This window comes from Pristiophorus japonicus, chromosome 1 (assembly GCF_044704955.1).
Source record: "Pristiophorus japonicus isolate sPriJap1 chromosome 1, sPriJap1.hap1, whole genome shotgun sequence".
Classification (NCBI taxonomy): Eukaryota; Metazoa; Chordata; class Chondrichthyes; family Pristiophoridae; genus Pristiophorus; species Pristiophorus japonicus.
Genome location: NC_091977.1, coordinates 379,321,758 through 379,348,138, shown reverse-complemented (window position 1 = coordinate 379,348,138; position 26,381 = coordinate 379,321,758). Strand labels below are relative to the sequence as shown.

The 26,381-nt window shown below is 45.9% G+C and overlaps 1 protein-coding gene across 1 annotated transcript in view; it reads left to right on the top strand.

Annotated features, from left to right (window-relative positions):
• LOC139266053 (polyamine-modulated factor 1-binding protein 1-like) overlaps positions 1-26,381 on the top strand; it is an 887,264-nt gene that overhangs the window by 635,243 nt on the left and 225,640 nt on the right. The window contains exon 23 of the mRNA XM_070883919.1: positions 22,254-22,443. Within this exon, the coding sequence (XP_070740020.1) occupies positions 22,254-22,443 (190 nt within the window). The remainder of the gene's footprint in view (positions 1-22,253; positions 22,444-26,381) is intronic.

Sequence of the window (26,381 nt, the reverse complement as noted above, 5' to 3'; positions counted from 1 at the left end):
TTGGATACCTAATTATCATTTTACTTCCGGCCTTTGCATCTCCAATGCACGTCAGCATGCATGATGGTCAGCCGCTTGATGCAATCTCAACTCGACTATTTAAAGGGACAATTCAATGATGGAACTTGGAGGAGTTGGAAGCACTTGGAAAGAGACGGTAAAGTTAGAACATGGAGCCATGATATTCAAAGGCTGCATCCCGTTTCAACGATGCCTCACTTAACGTAATGCTGGGGGCAGCAAGGAGTAAAATGGAGATAATCATTCCCAGCAACGGGAAGAAGAAACTTGGTGCTATCACCAAGAAGGCTTGGTTAGAGGAGGCTGAGGAGGTTAGCAACAACAACAACAACTTGTATTTATATAGCGCATTTGACGTAGTGAAACGTCCGAAGGCGCTTCACGGGAGTATTATGCGATAAAGAATTTGACACCGAGCCGCATAAGGAGAAATTAGGGTAGGGCTTGGTCAAAGAGATAGGTTTTAAGGGGCATTTTGAAGGAGGAAAAAGAGGTAGAGAAGCGGAGAGGTTTAGGCAGGGAATTCCAGAGCTTTTAGGGCCTAGGCAACAGAAAGGTACGGCCTCCAATGTCTGAGCAATTATAATCAGGGATGCTCAAGAGGGCAGAATTAGAGGAGCGCATCTTGGGGGATTGTGGGGCTGGAGGAGATTACAGAGATAGGGAGGGGCGAGGCCATGGAGGGATTTGAAATCAAGGATGAGAATTTTGAAATTGAGGTGTTGCTTAACCGGGAGCCAATGTATGTCAGCGAGCACAGGATTGATGGGTGAGCGGAACTTGGTGCAAGTTAGGACACATGCAGCTAAGTTTTGGATCACCTCTCGTTTACGTAGGGTAGAATGTGGGAGGCCAGTCAGGTGTGCATTGGAGTAGTCAAGTCTAGAGGTAACAAAGGCATGGATGAGGGCTTCAGCAGCGGATGAGTAGCAGGAGTATTGGAACTCGCACATGGATCCAGTGCAGAAAGCAGTTTAATGGCCTGACCAGGTAATCAAAGGTGATTACAGTTGCAGATTCACCTACATCCTGTAGTGCACACCATCTTCTTTCTCAGTCTGTCTTGTGAGGTACTGGCAGTCCTGCCACGCACACCGTCCACAATAGCAGAGAGTATGGAGGAGTCCAGCTCAAACATTTATTGATTGATGTCGCAGGCCATTGCAAGGATATCTTCCATGGCTAGACTGGCCTCCTCCGTGAAACATCAATCGTGGCACTCTAATCAATCCATGCCATGATTAGGGCTGTGCAGATTTTGGATGCCGACATGTCTGCTGCCGTAAATAGAATGACAGGCAACTTAGCCATGGCCTTACAAGGTGTCCTTGATCTGCACCAAGCTGCTCCCCCACAGAGAGGTAGGAGTGATGTGCTGCTGGCCCAGGAAAGGAATGATGGTGAAAGGGGATATGGAAGTGGGAACACAACTCAAAACGCTCCCACGTCTCACTCATTGTCCACCCCACCCCACCCAACCAGTGCCCGAAATGCTGCCTCCTCTCCCGATGGACGAATCTGCCCCTGCACAGGTGCAGGTGGAACAGTCTTTGAGGCGGGGTCCTCACGGGCTCGAACTCTCCGAGGTCGTCGGCCAAGTGCAACTCAACAGTTAGAGCAGGGATCTGGGTCAGAGCCTGCCTTTACCTCTGCTCAAGCCACAGGCGTTGCACCACGTGGGAGTGGTAGGCAAAGGTATGCACCAAGGTTATGCACGTGCTTGTTTGTGAAAAAGTTATGCAATTAAGTTTATTTTTTTAATCAAATCACAACATTTATTAATTTGCACTACTTTCCTGTTTTTCTAATTCTTGCATGCTGGTTGTCAAGTTTGCCTTTTCAGTTGCTTGTTGATGAATGTGAATACATGAATTGACCAAGAGCAATTGGTGCATGTGCAATGGATGCCTGGTTGGTTACAGGATTGCTTTGTGTTAGTGGGAGCGCGGGAGCAGCTGGCAATGTGATAGTTACTTTGGTCCCCTGTGAGTGAATAACTGAATCTTTGAGCTATTAGGGAATCCCTGCCAACCCGCACAGCAATGTGAGAAGCTGGTCTAGCGTTGGATGCCCCATCTTCATCTTCCTCCTCCTTGTCCTCCTCTTCTCCATTGGAATCCTCATCAGATGAAGATCGCTGATTGACTTGTTCCTACTCCACCTCTGCACTTTGCTGTGGAGAGCTCAGCACATAATGATTATCCTAGAGACCCTCACTGTTGAGTACTGAATGACATCTCCAGACCTGTCTAGGCACCTGAAGTGCATCTTAAGCATGCCAATGGCTTGCACGATGATGCATCGATTGTCATATGGCTGTTATTTACCGCACTTGGGGTTCATTGATGGGGTTCCTCCAAGTTGTCATCAGCCAGGTGTGAAGGGGGTAACCTTTGTCACCCAGCAACCACCCCTAAGGTTAAGTTCAGGTATGAACAGGCCATGGATGTTGGATTGGCACAGTATTAAAGCATCATGGCAGCTCCCAGGGAATCTAGCACAGACCTGCATGAACCTTTTCTTGTAGTTGCATACCAGCTGAACATTGATGGAATGAAAGCCCTTATGGTTGAAAGATACTCCAAGTTGATCTGGAAGCGTTCAATTGCCACTTGTGTGCAATCGATGGCACCCTATGCCTATGGGAAGCCAGCCAGAAATGGGAATGTGAGTGCCCGCTCATTCTGGCTATTGACATCAAAGGGGAAGCTTAAATAGCTCCCAGCCCTGGCAAACAAGTCATCTGTCACCTGCCTAATGCATTTATGTGCTCTGAGACTGAGACCCTTGATATGTCTCCGGTAGTGTCTTGGAACGGACCAGAGACAAAACATTTGAGGGCCCTGGTGGCTTTCACAGCCACTGGTAATGCTTGGCCGCCAGTTTCAGTAGGGAGCTAGTTCTCTACTGGGATGCTGCAGACGTCTGCGACTATCTGACATGACAATCTCAACCTCCAAAGTACTGTTCTTCTGAGAGATCGAGGAAGCTGAGCTTCTGTCTGTATATGGTTAGGTGGGTAGTGCCTCCTGTGAACTCGAATAATCTGTTGTTCCCCTCTCTGTTGTACACCTGCAGCTCCCTCCACACTGTGGTTTTGCTGCTGCTGATTGTCAATCTAAAGCTTCCATGGTGCCACCCATCCTGATGTTCTGTGTGAAGATCTCCAAATTGTACAAATAAGTCTCTCACTACAAGTACTGTCACCAAACGGTTTCCTAAGGGGAACTGAGAAAGTAGCTGTGAACACTGAGCCTTTATTAATCTCAGGACTCCTGCAGGGGGCTGAACTTGGTGAAGGCCAAGTGCCACCCAAAAAGCCGCCGATGGCCACCAAGAGACCGGGCGGCACTTTGGGCGGGAAATTAATGAAAAATAATTTAAAGCTTGGGCCAGCGGCAAACAAGCGACATACGCCGTAAAACTGGGCGGGAGCGGATGGGAACTCCCAATCCCGTTGACAAAGGCTCTTGCTGCCGAACTGCCACCGAGGATGGAGTCGGGCCCACGGAATGTCGAAGATGTTGAAATAAAAATGATTGAAAAAAAATTGATGGCCTTACCGCCCACTGCCGCCCATTAAGATAAGTCGCTGTGAAAAAAAATGTATTAAAAAGTTCACTAACCTTTTTTTTCAGTTTTTTAAAATTACCTTGGGTTTAGACCAGCCTCCTCGCGGCGATCCTTCCCCCTGCTGATGCCGACTCCTACCCACACCAATCTGGCACCTTGGCGGGCGGGAGGTCACTTGCGCCCATTTGGCTGCCCGCTGACGTCAGCGGGCGGTTCTCGGTGGTTCCCCCCTCCCACCCGCTCCAGCCCAAGTGCAAACTGGCACTGGGTGCAACCCGAAGAGGAATGTTGGCGGATCTCGGCGGCAGTGGGCGGTAAGGCCATCAATTTCGCCCCCCTGACCTTTAACTAGCCCACAGAAGTGCCGATCAATCTCGCCTCCATTTTAATGCCGAGTTGCCTGAACCACAACAGGCAGTAGGCGGCGGGTTGCGATCGGGTTTTAGATTTTGGCAATTCAACCCACTTTCCCCGCCCGCCGTGAGGGGGATAAAATTCCACTCTGTCCCCCCCCCGCCGAGTCTTTCCTCATCTTAATTTTTCTCTCCCTCAACCCCTTTGCCTCTACACCTACCTCCTTCTTCAAGACCCTTCTTAAAACCCACCCTTTTGATCAAGTTTTTGGTCACTGCTGCTAATATCTCCTTTGAAGCAAAGTTCAATTTTTGATTATGCTTCTGCAAAGTGCTTTTGGACATTTTTCTACATTAAAGCTGCTATACAAATGCATGCCATTGCTGCAATTTTAGTTTTTTTTTAAATAAGTGTATTGAACCTTGATGGCAAACAAAGCCCCCATTTATCACCTGTGTTTTGTTGAGGGTTAGAAAATATAAACATTCTATTTATTGACAGCTTTGTGTGTGAGTGAAGGCAAACAGATGATCATTATCTCTTCCTCATCCTAATTTGACTGTTTATTTTTAAAAAAGAACACAAATTGGTTGAATTTTGACAAGAAACAAAGGCCGAGACAGTCGGGTCATTTGCATCTCCCGTTAGTGCCCCCCAGGGGTGCTCGGGTGCAACACCGCTAACGGCTCCTGCTAAATTCCGCGGGAGTTTAACGCCGTTGGTAACCCATAGCCCACTGCTCCGCTGCACTGTTGTCATCACCGTGCGCAGGTCCCCGTTTTCGCCCCAGAACAAAAATTGGGGAGCGCCCCCTGAAGTTGAGCCAGCGACAGCTTCAGGGCTACAGGCAGCTTGCGGGGTGCTACTTAAAGGGGATGTGACGGCCATGTTAATGAAGAGAAGAGCACCTCCTATGTGGCAGCGCTACGTGGCCCAGTGCGTAGCGCTGCATCCTGCTCTCAACCCGCCTGCTGCACTCGCGCTCCAGAAAGGAAGTGGAGCGCGTTATTTTGTGTTCCATTTCCTTTCGGGGGCGATAACCCGAATTTTTTGAGTGCAGCGGGACTTCCGTGCCTGCTGCAGAAGGTCCCACCTCCCGGATGTTACCGCCCCCAAACAGGCGCAATGTAATTTCTAGGCCAAAGCCTTTATTTATCACAAAAGCAAAATACTGCAGATACTGGAATCTGAAATAAAAACAGAAAATGCTGGAAATACTAAGGAGGTCAGGCAGTATCTATCACCTGGGTGATATTGGTAGTTGGCAAATGTAAACATTTTATTTACTGACCCCTGCAAGATACAAAGAGAGAGAGAGACAGTGACGGAGAAATTTGACTTACACCTGCAATGGGCATCAAGTTGGCAGAACGACCATGCCGCCTGCCTAAAACCACATCAGGATGCCCATGGGTGACTGCCTGAAATGCAGGCTGCACATGAAAACTGAAAATTAGTGGTTGTAACTTGCCCCTTAAACAACAAACAACTTGCACTTATATTGTGCCTTTAATGTAATAAAACATCCCAAGGTGCTTCACAGGAGTGTTATCAGAAAACATTTTACACACACTAAGCCATATAAGGAGAGATTAGGACAGGTGATCAATAACTTGGTCAAAGAGAGAGATTTTAACAACAACAAAAACTTTCATGTATATAGTGCCTTTAACAAATAAAACCTCCCAAGGCGCCTCACTGGAACATTGTCAAACAAAATTTAACACCGAGTGACATAAGGAAATATTTGGATAGGTGAAGAGGTTGGTTTTAAGGAGCATGTTAAAGGAGGAGAGATAGGTGGAGCTGTTTAGGGAGGGAATTCCAGAGTTTAGGGCCCATGCAGCTGAAGGCACACCTGTCGATGTTGAAGCAATGGATATTGAGGATGTGCAAGAGGTCAGAATTGGAGAGATGGTGAAGCATTGTAAGGCTGGAGGAGGTTACAGAGGTAGGGAGGGACGAGGCCATAGAGGAAATTGAGAACAAGTTTGAGTATTTTAAAATTGAGGCATTGCCAGACTGAGAGCCAATGTAAGCCAGCAAACACGGGTGATGGGTGAACAGGACTTGGTGTGAGTTAGGATACAAGCAGCAGAGCTTTGGATGAGTTCAAATTTATGGACGGTACAAGGTGGGAGGGAATAGTCGAGTCTAAAGGTAAGAAATCCATGATTGACCGTTTCAGCAGCAGATGTCACCTGTGTGTGTGAGAGAGAGGCAAACAGATGAACAGGCAGGGGTGGAGACAGATGATGTTACAGAGGTGGAAGCAGGTGGTCTTAGTGATGGAGAAGACATGGGGTCGGAAGTTCAGCACAGGGTACAATAGGGTACAATAGAACGACAAGGATGTGAATGGTCTGGTTCAGCCTCAGACAGTGGCCAGGGATGGGGAATGAGTCGGTGGCTGGGGAATGGAGTTTGTGGGAACATTAACAGTAACTTGCATTTATATTGCTGCTCCCAACGTGAGAGCAGCAAAGCGGCATTACAGATGGCTCAAGACTGAGATCCAACCAAAAAACACCTAAAGAACAGGCGGTGGATGGAGAAATCACAGGAGATACAGCAGCTGGCCGACAACCATGATGTGCAAGGATTCTTCATCGCAGTCAAGGCCACCTACGGGCCAAACACCCAAGGCCCCACCCCGCTGCTGGCCAAGAATGGGGAAACACTTATCAAGGACACCGAGGCAGTCAGGGCCCGCTGGAATGAGCACTTCGAAGATCTCTTCAATCAAGACTCTGCCTTTGACTTGAGTGTTCGCGACTCCATCCCACAGTATGCTACCTGCCACCACCTCAGTGAGACTCCAATACTGCACGAGGTAGAAAAAGCAGCTTAAAAACAACAAGGCTACGGGCGCGGACGGAATCTCTGCTGAGGCATTGAAGTATGGCGGAGAGGCACTACTGGCGCGAATGCACGACCTCATTTCTTTCATCTGGAGGGAGGAGAGCATGCCAGGGAAATCAGAGATGCAGTAATCGTGATCATTTTTTAAAAAAGGGGACAAGTCCGACTGGCAACTACAGAGAAATCTCCCTGCTATCAGCTACTGTGAAAGTCGTCGCTAGAGTCCTCCTCAACCGTCTTCTTCCTGTGGCTGAGGATCTCCTCCCGGAGTCACAGTGCGGATTTCTTCCCCTACGGGGCACAACGGACATGATTTTTGCAGCGCGATAGCTACAGGAAAATTGCAGGGAACAGCGGCAGCCCTTATACATGGCCTTCTTTGACCTTACAAAGGCTTTGACACTGTCAACCGCGAGGGTCTATGGAGCGTCCTCCTCCGTTTCAGATGCCCCCAAAAGTTCGTCACTATCCTCCGCCTACTCCACGACGACATGCAGGCAGTGATCCTTGCCAACGAATCCATCACAGACCCAATCCACGTCCAGACCGGGGTCAAAGAGAGCTGGGTCATCGTCCCAACCGTCTTCTCAATCTTTCTAGCCGCCATGCTCTACCTCACAGTCAACAAGCTCCCCGCTGGAGTGGAACTGAACTACAGAACCAGTGGGAACCTGTTCAACCTGCGCCGTCTCCAGGCCAGATCCAAGACCACCCCAACCTCTGTCGCGAGCTACAGTACGCGGACGACGCCTGCGCCTGCGCACATACAGAGGCTGCACTCCAGGACATAGTCAACGTATTTACTGAGGCGTACGAAAGCATGGGTCTTATGCTAAACATCCGTAAGACAAAGGTCCTCCACCACCCTGTCCTCACCGCACAGCACTGACCCCAGTCATCAAGATCCACGGCATGGCCCTGAACACCGTGGACCACTTCCCATATCTCGGGAGCCTCCTATCAACAAGAGCAGGCATCAACGACGAGATCCAACACTGCCTCCAGTGCGCCAGTGCAGCCTTCGGCCGCCTGAGGAAAAGAGTGTTTGAAGACCAGGCCCTCAAATCTACCAACAAACTCATGATCTACAGGGCTGTAGTAATACCTGCCCTTCTGTATGGCTCAGCGACATGGACCATGTACAGTAGACACCTCAAGTTGCTGGAGAAATATCACCAACGATGTCTCCGCAAAATCATACAAATTCCCTGGGAGGACAGGCGCACCAACATCAGTGTCCTCATTCAGGCTAACATCCCCAACATTGAAGCACTGACCACACTTGATCAGCTCCGCTGGGCAGGCCACATAGTCCGCATGCCAGACACGAGACTCCCAAAGCAAGAGCTCTACTTGGAACTCCTTCATGGCAAACAAGCCAAAGGTGGGCAGCGGAAACGCTACAAGAACACCCTCAAAGCCTCCCTGATAAAGTGTGACATACCCACTGATACCTGGGAGTCCCTGGCCCAAGACCGCCCTAAGTGGAGGAAGTGCATTCGAGAGGGCGCTGAGCACCTCGAGTCTCACCGCCGAGAGCATGCCGAAATCAAGCGCAGACAGCGGAAAAAGCATGCGGCAAACCAGTCCCACCCACCCCTTCCCTCAACGACTATCTGTCCCACCTGTGACAGAATCTGTGGCTCTCGTATTGGACTATTCAGCCACCAAAGAACTCACTTTAGGAGTGGAAGCAAGTCTTCCTCGATTCCGAGGGACTGTCTATGATGATAACATAGAAAAATATCCCAAGATGCTGCAGATTGGAGGTTCTGTAAAGCAACAACTTCCTGTGACCTCAAGTAAGCATATTTTCCTAGTCTTCAGTGCAGCAGAGATGCACTGCAAGAATAGAGCTCATTTAGCTGCAGCTTCTCATAGCAGATAGCAGACAAAAATGTTGTTGCAGGCCCAATTTGGACCTGGTGTCAATTTCAAGGCAGTAGTCTTACCCACCCCATTTAAACTGGTGTGGGTGATATGAGAAAAATTGACCTCTGTGTTTTCAAGAACTGTCTGTACCCTACCAATAGTGCATTTTATATTCTACATAAGTGGGTTATGAATTTTTGGAATTGAATTTTCCCTTATGTATGTAACATAAGGGCATAAGAATTAAGAGCAGGAGTAGACCATACAGCCCTTCGAGAATGCCTCGCCATTCAGTAAGATCAAGACTGATCTTCAATCTCAACTCTACTTTCCTGCCCGATCCCCATATCCCTTGATTCCCCTAGAGTCCAAAAATCTATCTATCTCAGCCTTGAATATACGCAACGACTCAGCATCCACAGCCCTTTGGGGTAGAGAATTTCAAAGATTCACAACCCACTGAGTGAAGAAATTTCTCCTCTCAGTCTTAAATGGCCTACCACTTATCCTGAGACTATGCCCCCAGTTCGAGACACTGCAGCCAGGGGAAACAACCTCTCAGTATCTACTCTGTCAATCCCCCTCAGAATCTTATATGTTTCAGTGAGATCTCCTCTCATTCCTTTAAATTCTGAAGAGTATAGGCCTAACCTACTCAACCTCTCCTCGTAGGACAACCCTCTCAACCCAGGGATCAACCTAGCGAACCAATGTTGCACCGTCTCTCAGACATGTATGTCCTTTCTCAGATAAGGAGACCAAAACTGTGCACAGTACTCCAGGTGTGGTCTCACAAACGCCCTGTATAATTCTAGCAAGACTTCCTAGTGCTCCAACCCCTTTGTAATAAAGCCAACATGCAATTTGGCTTCCTAATTCCTTGCTGTACCTGCATGCTAACTTTCTATGTTTCCTGTACAAGGACATCTAAATCTCTCTGAACACCAACTTTTAATAGTTTTTCACCATTTAAAAAGTATTCTGTTTTTCTATTCTTCCTATCAAAGTGAATAACCTCACATTTCCTCACATCATACTCCATCTGCCACCTATTGCCCACTCATTTAACCTGTCGATATCGCTTTGCAGGCTCTTTGTGTCCTCCTCACAGCTTACATTCCCACCTAGCTTTGTATTGTCAGCAAACTTGGATACATTACATTCAGTCCCTTCATCTAAGTCATTGATATAGATTATAAATAACTGAGGCCCAAGCACTGATCCTTGCGGCACTCTACTAGTTACAGCCTGCCAACCAGAAAATTACCCGTTTATCCCTATTATCTGTTTTTTGTCCGTTAACCAATCCTCTATCCATGCTAAATATATTATCCCCGGCCCCATGAGCCCTTATCTTGCTTAGCAACCTTTTATGTAGCACTTTATTGAATGCCTTTTGGAAATCCAAATAGACTACATCCACTGGTTCCCCTTTATCTAAGCTGCATCTATTTGTACTAACTGAAAGGCAACCATTTCTCTGATTGGCTCTCCATTTTCACATGACCTATTGCTGATTGGTCCCCTTGGAGGATAAGCCACACCCTGAAATTACTCTGGAATGTGTAATTGGAACCGCACAGCTCAAGTTCTGAGTGACTTTCCAATTTGTAATTCGATCCATTTTGACTTCAGAAGCCACAGAGGATAGATCTCCCCAATAGCCACCAAGTTCCAGTTGAAGTCCATTACCTCAGCATAAGTGTATCCCTCCGCCAGCTGAAGACCCTTACCCCAGCACATGTGCTGCCTCCCACAGCCAAAGTCCCTACTTATCCCAGTGCAAGTGCATCCCTCTCCTAGTCGAAGTCCCTTATCCCAGTGCAAGGGCATCCCTCTCCCAGCTGAAGTTCCTTACCCCAGAGCAAGTGCATCCCTCCCCCAGCTTAAGTCCCTTACCCAAGAGGAAGGGTATGACCTTATCCCTGTCACCGCCGCCACCCCCCCCCCCTGCCCCGCTCACCCCGCCATAGATGGGGCATTGTGTGTGGATTGTTAATAGGTTCATTGGGTATGAAGGCTGTGGGTGTAAAGGGGGTTGGATGAATGGAAACTGTCTTCCCCAAGTTCCCTCTCTCCCCCCACCCCATCTTTCTCTCCACCAGCCCCCCCCCCCCCTCCGGCCTCCAGCAGGCTCTCTCTCTTCCTTCCCCCCCCCCCCCCCGCCAGTCCCCCACATCCCCAGCAAAACAGGATCGCTCTCTCACCCCGCAAACAGGCTGTCTCTCTCTCCCCATCTCAAACAGGCTCTTTCACCCCCCCCCCCCCCCACCAACCAGGCGCTCTCTCAACACCCCCACCAACCAGGCTCTTCCCCCCCCCCCGCCCCCGCAAACAGGCTCTCTCTGTTTCCCCCCCCCCCCGCCAAACAGGCTCTCTTTCTCCCTCACCCCTCCCCCGCCAACCAGGCTCTCTCTCCCACCCCCTCCAAACCAGGCTCTCTCTCTCTCCCCCCCCCAACCAGGCGCTCTCTCCCGCCCACCCCCGCAACCAGGAACTCTCTTCTCCCTCCTCCAACCAGGTTCTCTCTCTCTCTCTCTCTCCCCCGCCCCCCCACCGCCAAATAGCCTAGCAGGCAGAGTGGAGCTCGGCAGCTGGCGGCTCAGCGGGCAGCTCAGGACTTGGTGCAGCCCAGCGGGGAGCTCAGGACTTGGTGCAGCCCAGCGGGGAGCTCAGGACTTGGTGCAGCCCAGCGGGGAGCTCAAGACTTGGTGCAGCCCAGCGGGGAGCTCAGGACTTGGTGCAGCCCAGCGGGGAGCTCAGGAATTAGTGCAGCCCAGCGGGGAGCTCAGGACTTGGTGCAGCCCAACGGGGAGCTCAGGACTTGGTGCAGCCCAGCGGGGAGCTCAGGAATTAGTGCAGCCCAGCGGGGAGCTCAGGGCTCAGCGGCCGGCGGCTCAGCAGGCAACCTGATGTTCGGGCCAGTTCCGACGAATGCGTAGAAAAGGGTTAGTGTAAATTGCGCTGGGGGTGGGGAGGGGGTGCCGAGTCGGAGACTATTTGTTCTAACTCTCGCTTCTGCTCATGCGTCGGGAGAGTTAGGACAAATAGTCACTCCGCTTTGTCTACCCTACTAGATATATCCTCAAAAAAACTCTAATAAATTTGTTAAACACGATTTCCCTTTCATAAAACCATGTTGACTCTGCCTAATCATATTATGATTTTCTAAGTACCCCGTTACCACTTCCTTAATAATGGATTCCAGCATTTTTCAGATGACTGATGTCAGGCTATTTAAAAAGGGAGGCAGACAAAAAGCAATAGACCAGTTGGCCTAACATCTCTCATTGGGAAAATGCTGGAGTGCATTATTAAGGAAGCAGCAGTAGGACATTTGGAAAAGCATAATTCAATCAAGCAGAGTCAGCGTGGGTTTATGAAAGGGAAATCATGTTTGACAAATTTGCTGGCATTCTTTGAGGATGTAATGAGCAGGGTGGATAAGGGGGAACCAGTGGATGTGGTGTATTTGGATTTGTAGAAGTCATTCGATAAAGTGCCACATAAAAGGTTACTGCACAAAATAAAAGTTCACAGGGTTGGGGGTAATATATTAGCATGGAGAGAGGATTGGCTAAATAACAGAAAACAGAGAGTCGGGATAAACTCATTGGAATTCAGAAGAATGAGAGGTGATCTAATTGAAACATATAAGATAATGAGGGGGCTTGACTAGGTGGATGCAGAGAGGATATTTTCACTCATAGCGGAAACTAAAACTAGGGGACATAGTCTCAGAATAAGGGGCCGCCCATTTTAAACTGAGATAAGGAGGAATTTCTTCTCTCAGAGCGTTGTAAATGTATGGAATCCTCTGCCCCAGGGAGCTGTGGAGGCTGGGTCATTGACTATATTTAAGGCGGAGATAGACAGATTTTTGAGCGAAAGGGAATAAAGGGTTATGGGAGCGGATAGGGAAGTGGAGCTGAGTCCATGATAAGATCAGCCATGATCTTATTAAATGGCAGAGCAGGATCGAGGGGCCAGGTGGCCTACTCCTGCTCCTATTTCTTATGTTCTTATGTTACATTTTCTACCTTCCAATACGCTGGGACCGTTCTAGAAACAAGGCAATTTTGGAAGATCACGACCAATGCATCCACTATCTCTGCAGCCAGCTCTTTTAGAATCCGAGGATGTAGGCCATCAGGTCCAGAGCATTTGTCACTTTCAGTTTTTAGTTTTTCAAGTACTTCCCCTATATTGATTTTAATTACTTTAAGTTCCTCACTCTCATTAACCCAATTTTGGTATGCTTTTTGTTGTGTATGGAGAAAGAGTCAGACTGAACACTATGAGCTCAAAGTAAAGTGTGACCGTAGTCTTTTATTGCAGGTCTCCAGAGTGCCTCTCCAACCTGTGAAGCCTTCTTAAGTACCTGTGTTCCCAAGGGATTATGGGATCCCTTGGGACTCCAGGGGATGAGCCCTCTGGTGTCTGTACAGAGTAAATAGAAGTCCACATATATAACAACTCTCCCCACCAAAGTCAATAGTGTAACTATATACAATGTGAGTAGATCTGGGGCCATTCTTGCCCTGGTTGATCGTCTCGGTGTGAAAGCTGGTGTTGTTGAATCATTTGTTGGGCCCTTGCTGGGCTGCTGTGCAGCTGGCCTTGCTGGGCTGCCTGGTGTGTTGGGCCCTGCAAGGCTGCTGTGGATGATGGGTTCTGCTTTGTGGTCAACCGTGGTGCCGGTTGCCACTGGTGTGTATGTTGGGGGATCAAAAAAGGTGGGGTTCAAGGTGGGTTGCTCAGGATAGTCCGTAAATCTAGTTTGATTTGGTCCAAGTGTTTCCGGTGAATGATTCCATTTGAAAGTTTGACCCGAAACACCCTACTCCCCTCTTTGGCCACGACAGTGCCGGGAAGCCACTTGGGACCTTGTCCATAATTTAATACAAATACAGGATCATTGACTTCAATCTCGCGTGACACATTTGCGCTATCATGGTATGCACTTTGTTAAAGCCGCCTGCTCTCTACCTGTTGATGTAGATCAGTGGGAACTAACGAGAGCCTTGTCTTAAGTGTCTTTGTCTTTGCCTTGTCTTTTCATGAGCAGTTCAGTAGGTGGGATCCCAGTGAGAGGGTGGGGTCTCATGCGGTAGCTAAGCAGGACTCGGGATAGGCGAGTCTGCAGTGAGCCTTCAGTTATCCTCTTCAAGCTTTGATTGATGGTTTGCACTGCTCTCTCTGCCTGACCATTGGACGCTGGTTTAAATGGGGCAGATGTGACATGTTTGATCCCGTTACAGGTCATGAATTCTTTGAACTCAGCACTGGTAAAACATGGCCCATTGTCGCTCACCAGGACATTGGGTAAGCCGTGAGTGGCAAACATGGCCCGCAGGCTTTCAGTACTGGCAGCGGACGTACTCGTCGATATTATCTCACATTCAATTCACTTGGAGTATGCGTCTACAACCACAAGAAACATTTTACCCAAGAACGGGACTGCATAGTCGACGTGTACCCTAGACGACGGTTTGGAGGGCCAAGATCATAAACTTAGCAGCGCCTCCCTGGGTACATTGCTTAACTGCGAGCATGTATTACATCTGTGAACGCAGGACTCTTAAGTCTGCATCGATACCAGGCCACCACACGTGGGATCTGGCTATCGCTTTCATCATTACGATGTCTGAGTGCGTACTGTGGAGGTCATTGATGAAGGTGTCTCTGCCCTTCTTGTGGACCACTACTCGATTGCCTCACAGAAGGCAGTCTGCCTGTATAGACATTTCATCTTTGCGCCGCTGGAACGGCTTTATCTCTTCCTGCATTTCCACTGGGACACTGGACCAGCTCCCGTGAAGCACACAGCTTTTGACTAGAGATAATAAGGGGTCCTGGCTTGTCCAGGTTTTAATCTGCTGGGCAGTGACGAGTGATTGCTCACTCTCAAATGCTTCCATAACCATGGCTAGATCTGCGGGCTGCGCCATTTCCATCCCCGTGGTGGGCAATGGCAGCCTACTGAGAGCATCGGCGCAGTTTTCTATGCCTGGCCTGTGGCGGATGGCGTAGTTGTATGCGGACAACGTAAGCGCCCATCTCTGAATGTAGGCTGATGCGTTGGTATTTTATCCCTTTACCCTCGGAAAACAGGGATATAAGTGGCTTATGGTCAGTTTCCGATTCGAATTTTAGCCCAAACTTTTATTGATGCATTTTCTTTACCCCATAGACAGATGCTAACGCTTCTTTTTCAATCATGCTGTCGGCTCTCTCGGCCTTAGACAGACTCCTGGATGCATAAGCAACAGGTTGCAGTTTCCCAAAATCATTAGCTTGTTGCAATACACACCCGACGCCATATGATGACACATCACATGCTAGTACCAAACGCTTACATGGATCATACAACACAAGTAATTTGTTTGAGCATAACAATTTTCTCGCTTTTACAAAGGCATTTTCTTGGCTTTTGCCCCAAACCCATTCGTCCCCTTTTTGTAGTAAGACATGTAGAGGTTCTAGCAGGATGCTGAGACCCGATAAGAAGTTACCAAAGTAGTTCATGAGTCCCAGAAACGACCGCAGCTCCGTCACATTCTGTGGCCTCAGTGCGTTCTCGATTGCCTCCGTCTTCGCGTTGGTGGGCCTGATGCCATCCGCTGCAATCCTCCTTCCCAGGAACTCCACTTCAGGCAACAGGAAAACGCATTTCAAGCGTTTTAACCTGAGGCCCACGCGGGTGAGTCGACTAAGAACCTCCTCCAGGTTCTGCAGGTGCTCGACTGTGTTCCGACCTGTGGCCAAGATGTCGTGCTGGAAGACCACGGTGTGCGGGACTGACTTCAGTAAACTTTCCATGTTTCTCTGGTATATCGCCGCCTCTGATCGGATTCCAAAAGGGCATCTGTTATAAACAAAAATACCTTTGTGCGTGTTGATGCAGGTGAGGGCCTTCGATGATTCCTCCAGTTCCTGCGTCATGTAGGCTGAAGTCAGATCCAGCTTCTTGAATATCTTTCCTCCCGCCAGCGTTGCAAAGAGATCGTTGGCTTTTGGTTTGGGCATTGGTCCTGCAGTGAGAAACGATTGATAGTTACTTTGTAATCGCCACAGATTCTGACGGTGCCGTCTCCCTTGAGGACTGGGACAATAGGACTGGCCCACTCGCTGAACTCGATCGGTGAAATGATGCCCCCTCTTTGTAGCCGGTCTAGCTCGATCTCTACCTCCTTGGAATTTCCCGATGCCTGGTTCGAACAGTGAAGGAAATTTGTTTAAGACCTGGGCATACGAAGTGTCATCAGCAGGCGATAGCGCTCGGATGGCGTCCCACTTCCAGCGTATCTTTCCCAGCCAGCTCCTGCCGAGCTGCGTGGGACCATCGCCCGGAACCACCCAGAGTGATAGCTTGTGCCCCACTCCACCGTAGGAGACCTTTACGGTAGCACTGCTGATTACAGGAATCAGTTCTTTTGTATAAGTTGTTAGTTTCGTGTGAATTGGAGTTAAAGCTGGCCTTGAGCCTTGTTGCACCACAACCTTTGGAAAGTCTTTTGCCATGATGGACTGGCTTACGCCCGTGTCCAGCTGCATTGACACCAGGAGTCCATTTATTTCAACATTCAGCATTATCGGGAGACAATTCCTGGTGAATGTGTGTACCCCATGTACTTCTGCCTCCTCTATCTGAGGCTCTGTTTCGTCGTGATCCTCCTCTGCAACATGGTGATTTGCAGGTTTAACAGGCTTAGCAGCTCGCCTGCACACTCATTGGAGGTGTCCCATTGTTCCACAGCCCTTGCAAACGTAACCTTTGAATCGACATGAATGGAAACGATGATCACCCCCGCAGCGCCAACAAGGTGTTAATGGCCTTGCATTCATCAGCCTTGATGGTGGACCCTGAGATATCTGCGGACGTGCAGCTCCAGGTATGTGTGACCTGCCCTGTATGTTACAATTCGAAAACAACATCACTTTGTTCACAGTACTTGTAGCAGCACTTGTGTGCTGAGAGATTTGCTTCGTATTGTCACTGGTGGCTATGAACGCCTGAGCTATCGCTATGGCCTTACTCAAGGTTGGGGTTTCTGCAGTCAAAAGTTTGCAAAGTATGGTTTCGTGGCCAATGCCAAGTACAAAAATGTCTCTGAGCATGTGCTCCAAATGTCCTTCAAATTCGCAATGTCCTGCAAGGCGTCTTAGCTCAGCGACATAACTCGCCACTTCCTGGCCTTCAGACCTTTTCTAGGTGTAGAACCGGTACCTTGCCACCAGAACGCTTTCCTTCGGGTTCTTGGACCAGTGTGCACAAATCGTTGTACAATTTCTCCGTCAGTTTCGCTGGAGTGAGCAGATTCTTCATGAGGCCATATGTTGGTGCCCCACCGACAGTGAGGAGAATCGCCCTTCCCCATCTAGCTCATTGGCCATGAAGTATTGGTCGAGTCGCTCCACAAAAGTTTCCCAATCATCTCCCTCCAAAAATTTCTCCAGAATTCCCACTGTTCCCTGCATCTTTGGGTTCGCTATCTATATCTCATCGCCAGTTGTTGTGCATGGGGAAAGAGTCAGACTGAACACTGTGAGCTCAAAGTAAAGTGTGACCGTAGTCTTTTATTGCAGGTTTCCAGAGTGCCTCTCCAACCTGTGAAGCCTTCTTAAGTACCTGTGCTCCCAAGGATTTTGGGATCCCTTGGGACTCCAGGGGATGAGCCCTGTGGTGGCTGTAAAGAGTAAATACAAATCCACATATATAACACTTTTTGTGTCTTCTATTGTGAAGACAGACACAAAATATTTGTTAAAATCTCTGCCATTTCCTTATTCGCCATTATAATTTCACCTGTCTCAGCCTCCAAGGGATCAACGCTTACTTTTGCTGCTTTCTTTTCACATACTTGTAGGAACTCTTACAATTTGTTTTTATATTTCTTGCTAGTTTATTCTCATTCTATTTTCTCCTTTCCGCATACTTGTAGAATTTCTTACAATTAGTTTTTATATTTCTTGTTAGTCTACTCTCATTATATTTCTCCTTTTTACATACTTGTAGAATCTCTTGCAATCTGTTTTTATATTTCTTATTAGTTTACTCTCATTTTATTTTCTCTCTTTTTATCAATATTTCGGATATCATTTGATGGTTTCTAAAGCTCTCCCAATCCTTCGGCTTACTACAGTTCATCCGAATGTTATAATCCTCTTTTAATTTAATACTATCCTTTTTAACTTCATTAGTTAGCTTTTCCCATTGAGTTTTTATTTCTCAATGGAATGTATATTCATTGAGAATTTAGGAATATTTCTTTAAATGTTTGCCACTGCTTATCCACCATCATACCTTTTAATCTAATTTCCCAATCCACCTTAGTCAACTCGCCCTTCATACCTATGTACTTGGCTTTATTTAAGTTTAAGAATCTCATTTCCGACTGAAGTACTTCACTCTCAAACACAATGTGAAATTTTATCATATTATGATCACTCTTCCCCAGAGGATCCTTTATGATGAGCTTACTAATTAACCCTGCCTCATTACACAGTGCAAGATCTAAAATAGCCTATTCCCTGGCGTATTGTTCTCGGAAACTGTCTCGAATGCATTCCATGAACTTATCCTCCAGACTACCTTTGCCAATTTGATTTGTCCTGTCTATATGAAGATTAAAGTCCCCTATGATTATTGTGTTACCTTTGTTACAAGCTCCTGTTATTTGTTGATTAATACTGTTTGGGGGGCCTATAAACTACTCCCACCTATGTTTTCTGCCCCTTGTTATCTCTTATTTCCACCCATACTGATTCTACTTTCTGATCTTCCGAGCCAAGATCCATCTCACTACTGTCCTTATGTCATCCTTTATATCAGGGCTACTCCCTACCTTTTCCATTCTGCTTGCCTTTTCTAAACATCAAGAACCCTGGAATACTTAGCTCCCAATCTTGGTCACTTTGCAACCACGTCTCTGTAATGGCTATTAGATCAAAGTCATTTATCTCTATTTGTGCCACTAATTCGTCTATCTTGTTACAAATGCTTCGTGCATTCAGATAAAGAGCCTTTAATTTAAATTTTTTACCATTATTCCCTGCTTTCACTTTATTAGCTGATGCACTTTTACCATTAAACTCTCTGTCCCTTCCTGTCACATTCTGCTAATCACCCAAATCGCTACACTGCTCCATTGCCTTGACTTTTCACTTTAGATTTCTAAAGTTCCCCTCGCCTGACCTCTCTTCCCACCCCCCCGCCCCCGACCCGCCCCTCCTCCCCGCCCGCTTTTTAATTTAAAGCCCTATCTATCTACAACCCTCGTTATTCGATTTGTCACGATACTGGTCCCAGTCCAGTTTAAGTGAAGCTCGTCCCAACGGAACAACTCCCTCTTTCCCCAGTACTGGTATTAATACCCTATGAATTGAAACCCTTTCCTCCCACACCACTCTTTGAGTCACGCATTTAACTCTCTGATCTGCTTGTCCTTATGCCAATTTGTGTGTTGCTCAGGTAATAATCCAGAGATTATTACATTTGAGATTCTGCTTTTTAGTTTGGATCCTAGTTCCTGAAACTCTCTCAGCAGAACCTCATTCCTAGTTCTATGTTGTTGGTTCCTATATGGACCACAGCAACTGGATCCTCTCCCTCCCACTCAAAATTCTTCTCCAGCCTCGAAGAGATATCCTTAACCCTGGCACCGGGGAGGCAACACAGCCTTTGGAACTCCCCGGTCGTGGCTGCAGAGAACAGTATCTATCCCTCTGACTATACTGTCCCCTACCATTACAACATTCCTTTTCATTCCCCCCACTTGAATGGCCCCCATGATGCCATGGTCAGTTTGCTCATCCACCCTGCAGACTTTTCCCTCATCCACACAGGCAGCAACAACCTCATACCTGTTGGTCTAATTATGAATTACAGACTATTTTGCATAAAAATATCTTGGAAGATTGCATTTTCCTTCTTTTTACACAAAACTGAAAAAAGGAAATTTCAATTTTACTTAACTGCTTTTTTTTGCACCACTGAACTGCAACCCCTTTTGCTATGTTGGTAGTTCAAATTAAAGAAGGAACTAGGGGTCGATCACAATTTTTTTCCAGTACTAACATATCATTGCAGATAAGTGCAGATCACTTGTGGTATTGATCAAAAATTGTTGTGCACAGGAAACCTTTGCTCAAAAAGCATCATAGTTGCTTTTTATTTTTCCTGATTCACAAATGTAGCTCCTGTAAATGTTACCTGTGAGAAAGGCAAGGTGAAAACATCTAAGAAATTGCCTCTTAACAAGAATCTATTGATCATCTTAAATCAAAAGAAGATGTTTGACATAAGATTACCTGCCAGTTTGAACATTAGGTACATTGTGTTATAGCCACGGGCAGTCATAAGTCTGCCAAAGGGATTGTAAAGAAAGCATGCTGTTGTTGATGCCTGTGCCCCAAAACTCACTGAGGAAGAACAGATAATTTTTTTTTTTAAACTTGGTTAATATGGAGAATTAGAGGTGCTGATTAACCTGTTTTATAATCTTTTGTTTGTGATAAATGGTCAGGATTTATTGAAAGATTTTTGATAATTTTCTCTTTTGATTACAAAGATCTCATATTGCATTCAAAGATTTTTTTGAACAAAAGCGACACTCCAAAATTGTTTGGGAATCTTTAAAATTATTTTCAAAGATTCACGTTAATTTGTTTAAAATTGATGTGGGGTGTGTCAGAGATTCAGCTGCGGCCATTTTTGGGGCGTAGGGTACAATTCCTGCACCTGAATGGTGAGGCCGAGGCGCCCTGATGTTGGTCCTTGGGCCTCATTTCAACGGAGCCAGTGATTCGTCAGTGACGATTGGGCCATTGGTAGTGTGACGTTGGGGGAGAAGAATCAGAGGCGGGGGTGTGGCACGGGGAGATCGGAGGTTGTGGAGGTTTGGGCAGATCAGAGGCCGGGTGAGTTGGAATGGCAGCAGGTATGGGGGGTGAGGGAGGAATGGTGGGTAGAATGCCTGCGGGCTGCATTCTTTAAATGTGGGGTTGGGAGGAGCTCTCCTTTTTCTCTCAGCTTCACAATCAGGCAAGTATATTTCATATTGTAGGTAGCAGGCGATCTGATGGTCTGTTTTTCCTGAATGCTGCCGATGCTGTTGCCAGCTGCCTCAGGGCAAACCAATCTTGCAGTGGGGGCCTAAACAGGTGTTTGGTCCTTTTTCATATGTGAATGCCCGAACGCCTGTTTCAGGCGTGGGCACTGCACAATGATTTCTTTCCATTTCACAGCCAAATTTATAGTCCTGGATGTTTAAACTGTCAACCTGTTTTCTGCAACCCCTTGCTATAGTTGTACTGTCGTTATTAAAGATGAATCACAAATGTTTGCAGAGAGTTAAATATTTAGTAATCTAAGTCATCTGTGTGATTTCCTAAAGCACAAGTTTAAACATTTCTGTTACTGCTGACTCATATTAATCATGACTGTGGTGTAATCATGAGTCTATGTTTTCCCGACATCAAAACCATGCAACTGTTCTGAAGGTGGTTGGATTGATTTTCATTCCGTTTCATATTGATTGATTTACATGGTAATTTCCGTTAGCTAACTCTTATTCCAAATAACAAAGTTCTTATTGTGTCTTTTTTGGCAATGACTTTCAGTTAATATGTGAGATGAAGTGAAGGGTGCAACACATTTAAAACTGTCCTAATAAGGTGATATGTTTGCTGCATTCAGGCAGACATCTATTGCGGACTTTTTGTTTTCAGCAGTTTTACAGAAATATAATATGATGCTTAAATGTTGTATTTTCATTGTTAATACATTTGGTAAGATGATGTTGGTGTTTGGCTTTTCTGTGACCCATTGCCGAGTGCTGGTTACATGCAGTATTTTCTTCTTGGCCCCCTGTTCCTCCATAATCTCCTGTACTATGCACCCTGAAATCCAACTGACAGGTGGAACAGACAACTGTAGACACAGTCTATCAATATTATTTCATGGCCAGCCAGTAAAGATTGATGGCGTGATCTGAGGTGGAATCTTTGCCAATTTTCCATTACCCAATTGTCATGCTAATTCAAATTACCTTCTCGAAATATGAGCACAATGTTCTAATATAGCAATTTGTAAGACTATTTAACTTTTGTGAATTAACAACATGCGATTTTAAAAAAAATTTAAACTAAATTGGCAGATTTCAACTTGGGCAGTACAAGTGGCCTCTGTGACCGTGGGAAAAATCAACACAAGGTCCTGCTGCTGTTTGCTGTCCAATGATCTTTGCTAGAAGTGTATGTCTGAGGACAGGATTAGGCTCAACTGTGTTGCCCTTAATAGTGGAGTGGCCTACCAACACTCACTGTCAAGGCTCACACATAAGTAATGGCTACTTTGGCAAGTAACAGAGCAACCATGGAACTATGCCCAGCAAGGAATTAATGCTTTCAGGAGAGAAGGGGAGAAAACAATTGAAGAAAAAAAATTGGCTTCTATTTGTGTATTTGCAACATCCAGCATTGAAATCTTGGAATATTATTATATGCAATTAATAAGGAAGTAAACAGGATGACTTTAATCAAAAAAATATATTAATGTCTAATTGTAGCTCAAGAGCTTGCAAATCGAGAAGAGAAGCTCATTTTAATGGAGTCAAACTTACAAGCTACTGAGAAGCAGCTAAATGACCAAATATCTGAGATAGTTCGTCAAGAGCAAAAGCAACAAAAGTTACATACAGAACTAAAAACACTGAAAGAACACTTTGAAACTACTGAGGAAGAGATGAACAAATACAAGTAAGTTATTACTCCTTTACAACTTTATTTTTTGTTTGGTGGCTTTAATTTTAAAGTGTTTTAATGTTTTCACAAAGTGACAATTGTTTCTTTTCCTCATTACCCAAATACAGCTTCATAGCCCATATCAACTCCCTAAGCTAAATCAATTTTGTGGCTTTTTGGTAAATCATCTGAAGCTTGGTTTGCTGGTAGTATTGTAGATAAATTGGGGTAAGCCTTTAAAACTATTCTAGAGCTGTCTTAAAAGACTAATTCCACAATCTCTATTTCAAGGACATTAAATTCTGATGCCCTTCTAATATTCGTAATGGCCCAGAAATTCCTGTTTCTTCTTCCCACGGGCGTTCGACTAAAAGTAAGAGAAAAGATGCGCACTTAACTTTTGGTCGAATGCCCGCCCGAGATCCCAGACTCGAGGAACGCATTCACGTCGGGACGTCTGCAGGAGTCACATGGGCCTGGACACCCAATCACAGGTAAGTATTTTCTCATTCTAGTAATAGGTGTTTTGTAAATCCGAATCTCCTATTACTATGAATGAGAAACACCCCCAAACACACAAACACGACATAAAACATTAAAAAAACACCTCACATAAATACACTAATAGAAATTGAAGTTGTTAGAAATGTTTTTTAAAGAAAAAAAATTTGCCGATTTAAAAAAAAATGTTTTAATTATGGTTAAAAATAAATGTAACATATTGGGCAAGGTTTTAAAAAAGAATGTGTTTTTTTTACTTTAATTTATTTATATTTTTGTATGTTTTAAACTCTTACACCTGTAAAAGTAGGCTATGCGCCTACTTTTATCAGGCGCAAGAATTTTGAGGACATTTGCTGGGCAAAATATGCGTAAATACCGCAATCTTGCCTGTGCAAATGTCCTCGCTCCCGATATGCTGGAGATGTGTCAAGCCAGAAACTGGACGGATCGGAAAAGCCGGTTTTCAGCGCATGCGCATTGTGCGCTGAAAACCGGCTTTTCCGATGCCTTCACGGGTCCGTAGTCACTCCGTAAGGACCCGGGAGACAGGAATTTCTGGGCCAATGTGTTTCAAAGAAACTAATCCTAATCCTTTACCATCCTGCCAATAGCTCAGTGGATGATCAATTGTAATGCAGTTTACAGACCAGGAATGCACGAGGTTTGATCTGTGGTCTCTGCTAAATTAGCTGATTGAAGTGTGGCATTTGGGATTCTACAAATGACCTGAGTGCCCCTAGACTAAGCAGACAAGTTTTCTACTCCTGATCATTAACCGGTGACCTCTGTTGGAAAGAGTGGTTTTACTGAATTGGGTAAGGGCAGACGAAGCTTAACTCTGATGTTCTGCCAGGTTGAATAATTTGCTGACACTAATAGTTTATGCTTGCACATGAGGAATAGCAACTTAGGCAAGGTAAAAGAGAGCTTACAGCCCCAAAAAACTGTATCTTGAGTTACTGCTATCAGAAGAGGGGAGAAAATTTGTTGGAAAATCCTGCCAATGCTCCCTATATTTCTTCTGATAATCAGTTCTTTTTTTATTCGTTCATGGGATGTGGGTGTTGCTGGCAAGGCCAGTTTTTATTGCCCATCCCTAACTGACCTTGAGATGGTGGTGGTGAGCCACCTTCTTGAACCGCTGCATTCCGTGTGGTGAAGGTACTCCCACAGTGCTGTCAGGGAGGGAGTTCCAGGATTTTAACCCAGCAACGATGAGGGAATGGCGATATACTTCCAAGTCAGGATGGTGTGTGACTTGGAGGGGAGAAATTATTTTTTAAAAGAGGCAGCAGCTGCTGGTTGCCGACTTGAGTTTAACATGCTAGTAGGAAAGCTTCATAGTCACTTCTTTATAACAGACATCATCATCATGATGCACTAATTTAAATTATCTTAATGAAATGAAAACTGTACGATACTTATTTACGATTGACTTTGTTAAAGGCACTAATATTAAGAGCATACTTAAATGAAAAGCTCTTGTTTTCTATCATTTCCTTGTTATTTAAGTAAAATGCTTACCAGGTATAGTGCAAAATGCCTAGATCTGTAGATCTAACTTTTGTCATGCAGTAAACTATGTGAAGGCTTTAGCCATATATTTTTATTTCTTCAGCTCTCTCAAATCTCTTTGTGCTTTAGTGAAATTTTCCAGTCGACAGTTACTGGGAGAAAAGGGCCATGTACAGTTAGATAAAGAAATAAATAATTGCATTAATAGAGCACCTTTCACAACTTCAGGACGACATAGTGTTTCACAGCCAGTGAAGTATTTTTGTCGACACCGTAAGGTTTCTAACCCTCCCGCTTTTGGTGGGAATCTACTGGAATTGGGCTCCCCAGCTCTGCTGGCGACTCAGCAGAAATGGTCTTTGTATGCATCGTTCCCATATGTGCAATACCTTAGCTGTCAGGGCTTGCATCCAATTCATGTTGTCTGGGCCCGGCTGGTCTCCCCACTATTCGGAATGTACCTTACCTGTTGTGGGATTGGCGGCATTGGGGCCAATGAATATCACCTGGAAACTTCATATGTTCTGCGAAAGCAACACAGCTGGGGGAAGGAGGGAGAGAAAGAGAAACAAACTGGGAAGGGAGAAACACAAACTGGGGGAGAGGGAGTTCATGTCAGTCTGTGATGTGCTCTGTTGTATAATGGTTTTTTATTAAGCGAGTCAGGCAGCTTTGGTGCTGTCCCCCTGAGGACTGAGTCTCACCTCCTGATGCTGTGGGATGTGGGAGTTGTGAATTGAATTAGTTTTGGTTTTATTTATTGTTTTTATAACTTGCTGTGTATGGTAAAAAGTCAAAAAATGAATGAAAACTTTAATAAGAAATTACTTATATTGAGTCAATAGAATTTACTTAGTGCATTGTGGTCGATACTGTAGAAACATCACAGAAGTAGTTTGTATTCAAACATCACTTATCCTTAAATAATTCTATTCTTTTCTGTTCTTTCATTGATTTATAAATTATGTTATTCATCTCACTATAAAATAAAAAGTCAAATATTTTATTCGGGCTTGAACTAAGGTAAATGCAATAACATTTGCAAACAGTGGGCAAATGTCACGTAATTAAATATCATGTGATTAAGCAACACATGGGTGGTGTCATATAATTGAATGCCACATGATCAAATCTCCAGGAATACGTGAGTCGCCTTCTTGAAGGTACTCTCAGTGCTGACTTTGTTGCAGCAGATTGGTAAAACTGAGTGGCTTGCTAGGCCATTTCAGAGGGCAGTTAAGAGTCAACCACATTGCTGTGGGTCTGGAGTCACATGTAGGCCAGACCAGATAAGTGCGGCAGATTTCCTTCCCGAAAAGACATTACAACAATTCGGTAGTTTCATGGGGGGAAAGTTTCAGCCCTCCTTTAGAACGGCACACCTCCGAGGGGCACGCCTGTTTGCTGGAAGAAAAAGTGCACCAAAAGCCTACCTCGGTATTCTGCGATCTTTCTCTGGCCTGTTCCAGGTCGGCGTGGCGTACCAGCAGCTGCGGGGGGCAGGGCCAAAGCATGGCGCCAAAGATCTGCTGGCAGGGGGGGCGGGGCTATCTCACAGCAGCACATTTAGTGCCGGCAGCCCAGCGCATGCGCGCTGGAGCGTACATGCATGCGCAGTGGGAGACAAACATTGGCACTCGGCCATTTTTAAAGGTAAATGAGGAAAAGTGCTGTTTTGTTTTGTGGAGCTGTGGAAAGGCTTGTGAGTGAATTTTGGTGATTTTTTGTGCCTGAAGGAGTGCTTTTAGCAGCACTATTGAAGAAATCACCAGCAGAAATCAGTGAGTGCTGTTTGTTGCTGCTAAAGCTCCAGAACAAGTGCTGCATAGGTGCATGCAAAATAAGGACTGTGTGTTTTGAAAAATCAGAGTGTCAATTCAATACAGCAATGGAACAATGTCCACCAAGAACAAAGAATTTCTTGCATGAGGAAG